Below are 8,784 nucleotides of genomic sequence, written 5' to 3'. Positions count from 1 at the left end.
GAGTCACCAAAATGTCTCAAGTCTCCTGTTTCAGCAAAAGCTGCTCTTCATCCGGACTGAAGAAGGGTTGATTGTCTTCCACTTTGAACAGTTTTATCTCCAGATGTTTTGGCTCTTCTTGCTCATGTTTTATCTCCAGATGCTCTGGTTCTTGTTCATGTTTTATCTCCAGATGTTTTGGCTCTTCTTGTTTATGTTTTGTCTCCAGATGTTCTGGTTCTTCTTGTCCATGTTTTATCTCCAGATGCTCTGGTTCTTGTTCATGTTTTGTCTCCAGATGTTCTGGCTCTTCTTGCTCATGTTTTATCTCCAGATGTTCTGGCTCTTGTTCATGTTTTATCTCCAGATGTTCTGGCTCTTGTTCATGNGATAGATAGATAGATAGATAGATAGATAGATAGATAGATAGATAGATAGATAGATAGATAGATAGATAGATAGATAGATAGATAGATAGATAGATAGCATAATGCTATATGAATTAAAAACAGGGCAATGCAATTTAATGCTCAATATTACCCATCAGATACCGTTTCCCCTGTTTTAAAGTGGGGTTGCTTAGTTTACTTATGCCTTGGGCAGGCCCTGATCGAACTACAAATTTCCACACTTTTTCAGTCTAAAGGCTTCAGCAGCATGAACTACTGTGATGCGCTTTTCTTTGGAGTTATTAAAGATCTGATAAATATTAGAAGATATAATGCAAAATCTGAAAAAGAAAATTTACTTTGATTGAAAACAATAAACCTGCAGCACATTTTTTCCTCATATGTTATAAAACTGCATTGTTTTTGGACTAAAACACAATTTTCCATTAAAACATCTTCCTACTTTGAGCCTTATATGAAACTGACTCAGTTTCCTGAGTTTCCTGTCGCAGGAAACTTTGCTGCTGACAAACAGCAAAGTTCCAGCAAGAAAATAGAATAACCTGTGGAGTCAAACTACAGCAAAAAGCTCTGATACATTAAAGCTACTTTGAGTCTCAACACTATGACTAATGCAATGTGGTGGATTGGCAGGAGGAGATTCAGAGGATTAAGGACACTTAATGTTGATTGTTAGAATTATTATGTTTTGTTACTACATTAGTAGTTTTATATGACTAGTTTGATTTTCATTTAAAGGTTTTAGTTTTCTCACCATAGAGAGAAAGAACTTGATAAACTTTCCCTTAACCTTGAGCATGTTTTTGCAGGTGGGGTCTTATCTTCTTGAGATACTCCGTAGTGGTGAAACTGTCTGTGTGCAGAATTTAGTTTTGGTGTCCCCCCTCCCTGCTATTAAGACAAAATGCTACCTGAGTGAAGTTGGCCCCCCCACCTTCTTCAAATCAGACAAAATTGGTGTCAAACGTTTGTGCTACGTTTGTGCTGGTTTGTGCAGCAAAATTTTTTGTTTGTGCTGCTTTGGCTTTGAAGATATTAATGAAAGTGTAAAGGTCAAAAGGTCAACCAGCCCCCCAACTTTTATGAAATCCAACTTTCTTTATATCTTTAAAATGATAGCGGCACAAACGAAAACTTTTGCTGCACAAACCAGCACAAACATAGCACTAATGTTTGACACCGATTTTGTTTGATTTCATAAAAGTGGGGGGGGCTGGTTGACCTTTTGACCTTAACACTTTCATTAATATCTTCAAAGCCAAAGCAGCACAAACAAAAAATTTTGCTGCACAAATCAACACAAACATAGCCGAGTTGATTGACACCCATTTTGTCTGATTTGAAGAAGGTTGGTTGACCTTGGATGACCTCTGGAAACATTTCTTTATATCTTTAAAATGATAGCGGCACAAACGAAAATTTTTGCTGCACAAACCAGCACAAACGTAGCACAAACACTTGATGCCAATTTTGTCTGATTTGAAGAAGGTGGGGGGGCCAACTTCACTCAGGTCAAAAACGCTGCTTTCATTCTTACACATTGCATTCTCCCCCTTCCTTGCTAATAAAAGACAAGCTTCAGCAGAAGAGCGTCTGAACGCACGGTGATCGGCTTGCAGAAACTGATTCTCTGTACTTTCCCTCTTGCAAGAGTCTGGCTGAAAAACTAAGTGACATTGTCTGTGGTTCTTTTTATATAGGTTGAGGAAATATCTATCATTGATTATAAAACCACTGGTTAAAATTTAGGCCAGAATAAACAAACATCCTGGTATTTATTATTTTGACTACCTTACCACCTATAGCCTGCCTAGTATCATGCATTACACCATCTAATTTTGCTCTGTTTTCAACAAGTCATAAAACACATTTGAACACCCAAATGGGAACACCCAACTTTGGAAAGCAAAAATACCTTTACTGTACATTTGAAATCTTTTTTTTTTGTTGATGTGTTGGAGAAAACTTTCAGTTGACCTCCGGAACAAGGCTGTCACACATGCAGGTGTGAGTAGAAACGATTGCAAAACATCAGCATGTCAACCAACTCTGAGAACTTTCTGACAACCAAGTTCCTTATTCCAAGAAATTAAAATGTGTGATGTACCTCATATGCATCAGAGATGTATCTACAAGTTATTAACTGCATATCCTGCAAGGGTGGGTGTCAATATTTTCCCTATGATCAGCCAATGTTCTAGCTGATGTCTTTTTCTCTATTCATAGGTGTTAAAAACTGACCTTGAACTGAGACATGTAAGTCAAAGCAGCATCCTGCTTCAGCCCTGAGGCGAGGCAGGCGGCTAATCCTTTTCCTGTTAAAACAGTTTCCTGTTAAATGCAGACACTTCTGCTCCTTAGTTTCTGCTGACAATTGGCTTATGAGACCATTTGTTCTTTGCACATATGGCTGCTGTTGAATAAGTATGTATCAGGCTTCAAACAAAAGTATCAACACCTTGATTTTGTAGTTTCTTTAATATGACACTAAAAGTAATGCTATTTGGATATAAGTATATGTATGAGCTTCACTAAGCTTAAACTATGTGCAAAAGTCGATCCCAGGACTTTAAGAGTCTGAGGGTAGCTTCCTATGTTAAAACAAATCAAAATGAACCTCATAAAAGTTTGGCACCCTGGTCAAGTTTGATGCATATGAGGTCAGGAACAACAGGGAGTGGTCAGAAATGATTTTAATTCAACAGCTGTACTTTTGAACAGCATAAATGGCTTAACAGTGACCGACTGATTTATTTTGAGATGCATTAAAGTTTTAAAAACAATATATACATAACCCATTTGAAAATATTACCCAAAGTGCAACTTCAGAAATGTATTGTTTGTATATATTTGCAATATATTTTTAAATTGTGGATTTGAAATATTAATTTTTACAAATACATGTAAACTGTATTTTTAAGAGGATTATCCAAAGTGTAATTTTAGTAATATATTTAATCAGAATTTAAAGTATAGCTTAGACAATTTATACTTTTAGAAAGTATACCAGAATACATTCTTAGCGTATTAGAAGTTTTTAAAATTTTTTATTGTTTTACATTTTTAATATAATCTTAAGTATATCCTCTTGATAACAAACTAATAATGTATTTTAGAAAATTATAGCATATTTAAAATATACTTAAATAAATTCATTTTTCGCAAGGGTTCTCAGAGGAGCTGAGGTGCAAACGCTGCAAATCCGGATGGACAAACAGCAGGAATTTACTATTATACGAGTCCTGCTGCTAATCTGAAAGAAGAAGACCATGTTGATGGTGAATTTAGTTTATTACATAAGAATTACAAATACAATGTTTTTCACTTCCATTTTTGTATCAGAAATTCGTCAATACATTTTCTAACATGTTAAGAAAATAAAAACCTTTTCAAACCCAAACTGTGTAAAAGACAAACATACAATTTAGAGTACCTTTAAGAAGAATTAAATCAAGAAAGATGTTTAAAAAAAAAATGTAATTCAGTTTTACTTATATTGCGCAAATTCATAGCAAATGTCGTCTCAACGAACTTTACCAAAAAAATAATTTCAATTCAATCAAACATTTCAATTGATTCTAGTTATGACACATTATAGTAAGTTCAGTTAATTATTCAAAGTAGCTTAAAAAGTTTATATCTAAGGAAACCCAGCATAATCGGCAGTATTTCAAACTGAGAGAAAATAATTCAAGTAATGTGTAATATTTAGCTTTTAATCAATCCAAATGGGCAACTATTTTGTGATTTATCAATCGATACGGTTATCGCTATAATAACTGAACAAAAACAGTGTAGATACAATAAAGCATAAAAACAGAAAAAGACTTCAAAAGATTTACAAATGTGATTCTTAAAATAATTTAGATCCATCATTCCTTTAATTGGTTTTCACTTAAATACGTTTAGAAATGTGACATCATCAGAAGAACTTAATTATTTCAGCTTAAGCTACTTGAAAAGCCTTTTTTTCAATCCAAGATGCTACATTTTAAAGGGGCAACATTATGTTTTCCAGGCATATAGTGCCATTTTATAGCACAATAAAGTATCCATGTTACCTTCAGTTATAAAATGCTATCTATATCAAATATTAAAAAAAACTTTGTAATTTAATGCCTTGAAGTTGGGCCTCTGTCTTTTTATAAAACTCTTGCTCCTTCTGAAACACCGTCTTCAGGAAGTCATCATAACATCGCCCCACTATTAAACCTTTAGCAACATTTTTACCAGCGTTGTACTAAGAAGTAGCTCATATGAGCTCAAAAAGATGTGCAGTTCCACTAGGTGTTTGCAAAATTACTCCTGGCTAGTCTGAAGGAGCTGAGTTGAAGGGGAGGGGTGACCTTTTGGACAATATTGGCCCTTTAGTCAGTTGTACAGAATACAAGGTAAATTACAGAGCAACTTGGTACTTCAGGTTCACATTATGCCGTCTCACCCGTGTGGGTCCTCATGTGAACAGGTAAACTCTTTCTATTGGTGAAATTTTTTCCACAGATCTCACATGAGAAAGGCTTCTCACCTGTATGAATTTTCATGTGAGTAGTTAAAGCCCCTTTTTCCCTAAAATGCTTTCCACATTTAACACATGAGAAAGGCCTCTCACCTGTATGAGTTCTCATGTGAATTGTTAAACAATTTCTAGCACTAAAACTCTTTCCACAAGTCATACATAAGAAAGGCTTCTCACCTGTGTGAGTCCTCATGTGAATAGTTAAAGAACTTCTTACCCTAAAACTCTTCCCACATGTCATACATGAATAAGGCTTCTCACCTGTGTGACTTCTCATGTGAAAAGTTAAATTGGTTTTATTGGTGAAGTTTTTTTCACAGCACTTGCATGAGAATGGTTTCTCACCTGTGTGGATCCTCATGTGAGAGTTTAAACCATCTTTTGTAGAGAAACACTTTCCACAGGTCCCACATGTGAAAGGCTTCTCACCTGTGTGTGTTCTCATGTGAATAGTTAAACAACTTTTTAGACTAAAACCTTTTCCACAGATCCCACATGTGAAAAGCTTCTCCCCTGTGTGATCTTTCATATGAGTAGCCAAATGACTTTTTTGAATGAAACGTTTTCCACAAGTACAACATGTGAAAGGCTTCTCACCAGTGTGAGTCTTCATGTGATACGTAAAATGAGATCTGCTACTTAAACGTTTTCCACAGGTCCCACATGAGAAAGGCTTTTCATCAGTATGAGTCCTCATGTGAGAAGCTAAACAACTTCTACTGGTGAACGTTTTTTCACAGCTCTTGCATGAGAAAGGCTTCTCACCTTTGTGAATTCTCATGTGATAACTTAAACCATCTTTTGTGAAGAAACCTTTTCGGCAGGTGCCACATGAGAAAGGCTTGTCACCTGTGTGGCTTCTTATGTGAGAAGTTAAACCCCTTTTTTCCCTAAATTGTTTTCCACAAGTCGTACATGCGAAAGCCTTTTCACCTGTGTGACTTTTCATATGAGTACCTAAATGACCTATTTGAGTGAAACTTTTTCCACAAGTCATACATGTAAAGGGCTTCTCACCAGTGTGAATTCTCATGTGAGAAATTAAATGAGATTTGTTTCTGAATTTTTTTCCACAGGTCACACAAGAGAAAGGTTTCTTGCCTGTGTGAATCCTCAAGTGAGTAGTTAAATTACTTTTTTGGGTAAAAGTTTTTTTACAGGTTGGACATGAGAAAGTCTTCTGAGGTCTGTGAATTTTCATATGATTGTTTAAATTACTTTTGTTCCTGAAACTTCTTCTACAAATAACACACGAGGAAAGCTTCTTTTCCGTATGAGTTGTATTGTCAAGATCTAAACTTTTTCTTGAGGTTTTATGTGAATAGGACTTCTCCCCTGAGTGACTTCTCATGTGTTTAGTCAGTTTACTATTTAAGGTAAAGATTTTATCACAGATTTTACAGGCAAATAAATTTTGGTCTTGGTGATGTTTCCTTTGCAGTTTTTGGTTACTGTTAGGTTCTGTTTCATCACTGATTCTTTGCACATTAGAAGGAGTCACCAAAATGTCTCCAGTCTCCTGTTTCAGCAAAAGCTGCTCTTCATCCGGACTGAAGAAGGGTTGATTGTCTTCCACTTTGAACAGTTTTATCTCCAGATGTTTTGGCTCTTCTTGCTCTATTTTTATCACCAAAGGTTCTGTTTTGCCTTGCTCTAAAGTGGAGTTCCCATCCTGGTTCCTGAGCTCAGTGAAAACTTCCTCCTTTTTATATTCACAGCATTGTGGAAGATCTGGACAAACAGACAATAAAAGCTTTGAAATTTAAGTTAAAAAGTTAATAACTTGGCACATCTAAGTAGGCTTTATTTGGTATGAAAATTAACTTGATATTCTTCTGATCAAAAGGTAAATAGATGTGTAAATAGTGTGTATATTTAATGTAAATACAGGAACATTTATGTAACCTGTCTAATAAAATAACCATGTTGGAAACAGTGACATGTTGAAAATCCCGAGTAATTATGCTCCGATTAGCATAAACATTAGCTCATACGTTGCAGGAAGAATCTAAAGTTTCCATTTCTAACTCAATCTATTCTAGTAAAAGTTAGAAATACAGTGCAGTGAAACTACACATAAGCACCTTTTTTTACAAAAAGTTACTCAACCACCCACCTGTTAATTAGTAGCCTATTCTTACTAAGAAGCTTAACAAAATATTGGCATGGATTAACTAGTCATCATTTAGCTAACATTATCTTCAATCAGTAACAATACTTGACTCACTTGGCTTGTTTAGAAAAATTGTGCAAAGTTCTGTCATTTGTTGGCTTGTAACGGCTGAAAAAAGAGCAGGGGACAGACGGCACAGATACAGGAAGTCCAGGAGCCTCCACTGTGTCAAATCGAGATAGGAATAATAGAAAGTTCGCCACTCTGAGCTTAAAAACAAGCAAAACAAATACCACATAAAATAAATAACCTGTGGGCAGGCAATACACCCCAATGTCAATGTCGCCAGAGCTGGCTTACATCGAGAGCTTTTACTTAGAATGGTTCATTAAAGCTGTAACTTTTACAAAAATATATTTTCCATATTTGTTAAAACTGTCACCATGTTGTGACAGTATATGAGACAAACTGTGAAAAGATCAATCTCCTCTACTTCCACCTTGTGCTATTATTGGCATCTGAAGCCAATAATAGGATTTAGATGGCTATTGGTCATTTCTGGCCACTACCAGTCAGAAACAACCAATCAGACCCAGGGCGAGGGTGTTAGAACTGCCAAGCAATACCACTAAATGTGCTAATGGCAGAGAAACAGCTTACCGTTCCTGCAAAACCATTTATCCGCCATCATCAGTAACCATGCTAACTAGCCTTAGCATTCGTGGCAAGCTCCGTTGCAGTGAACAAGCGGAATTGTATCAGAGAGCACGTGGGTGTGCACAAGGTTGATTGACAGCATTAAGACTGGTTGTTTCTGATTGAGTTGTGAATTTCTGTAATTGGTACTAGGAGCACTTGGGGAAGACAAAGGAGCTCTCTCTCTTTAAAAACAAACAAACAAACAAAACATGTTATACTGTCACAGCATAATAAGTTTAACACATTATTGTGTTAAATAATGTGTTAAACTTCTTAGAACCTTAATTTTCTTCCTAGAAAACGTTTTTTTCTTTTCAAAGAGTTACATACTACAACTTTAAGGGGTGATGTTTTCTCCTGGAGCGACTGACTACATCTCCCAGAGTGCTGCGCGGTTATTCAACATTTTATGGGACGTAGTTTTGATTTATTCTGATCACGTGTCTATTGTGGTATATGTTCTTATGGATTTGTGTCACAGTCTTATAAAGATATAGCAGATTTGTCATTCCAGGGTCATTTACTTTGTTGTACTTTAAATAGGTAGCCGAGTTTAGCTTCGTCCCAAACAACTTCCTTTAACTTTTCTCCAACTCACTTTAGCCCCTTCTTTAGCCTGTCTCATCAGTAAAACCTGAGTGTGTTTCCTACCTATTCGGTGTAAGATTATCAGGGGTAATCTGGAGAAATCCAGCAGTCTGCGCAGAGCATCCATGTCTTCCTCGGACTTGACGATGATTTCTTTAAACTCTGTTTCTTCAGCAGGAATTAACTGCTCGTTAATCCATTTTCTCTGAGGCTGAACTGAAGACACTGTTACTACAAACACTCAAATATATATCAAACCTACAAACTCGTCTTCAAACTACCTTATAACAAAGGCGATGCTAACGCTGCTATCTGTGCTGTGTTTTATCTCCGGTGCGTTTCTCTGTAGCTCCACTGAGGAAACTGTTAAAGATGTTTTGTTCCGCTTTGAATTTTCCAAATCCCGCTGAGTCACCTTTTTCAATATTATAAATGAAAAACAAAAACAAACAAACATTAATTTTGTTTTATTTTGCTGA

At 36.0% G+C, this 8,784-nt stretch overlaps 1 protein-coding gene across 1 annotated transcript; it reads right to left on the bottom strand.

Moving 5' to 3' along the window:
- Positions 1-3,661: 3,661 nt before the first annotated feature.
- LOC106941693 (gastrula zinc finger protein XlCGF26.1-like) lies at positions 3,662-7,642 on the bottom strand. The gene is made up of 2 exons (XM_015024788.1): positions 7,133-7,642; positions 3,662-6,636 (listed from the first exon to the last, which is right to left on the bottom strand). Exons 1-2 carry the CDS (start codon positions 7,314-7,316, stop codon positions 4,817-4,819), a joined length of 2,004 nt encoding a protein of 667 aa, XP_014880274.1. The 5' UTR covers positions 7,317-7,642; the 3' UTR covers positions 3,662-4,816.
- Between the last annotated feature and the right edge of the window lie 1,142 nt (positions 7,643-8,784).

The sequence above is a fragment of the Poecilia latipinna genome, unplaced genomic scaffold (assembly GCF_001443285.1).
Source record: "Poecilia latipinna isolate Pla-1442-1.1 unplaced genomic scaffold, P_latipinna-1.0 Scaffold3809, whole genome shotgun sequence".
Lineage (NCBI taxonomy): Eukaryota > Metazoa > Chordata > Actinopteri > Cyprinodontiformes > Poeciliidae > Poecilia > Poecilia latipinna.
Note: the sequence above shows the minus strand (reverse complement) of the source record. Positions and strands in the feature narration are given on the sequence as shown.

Coding starts and splice junctions, on each gene's coding strand:
- LOC106941693 (XM_015024788.1), bottom strand. CDS start 7,316: ATGTGGTATTTGTTTTGCTTGTTTTTAAGCTCAGAGTGGCGAACTTTC. Junction 6,637..7,132: donor AATTTTTCTAAACAAGCCAA/GTGAGTCAAGTA, acceptor CTGTTTGTCCAG/ATCTTCCACAATGCTGTGAA.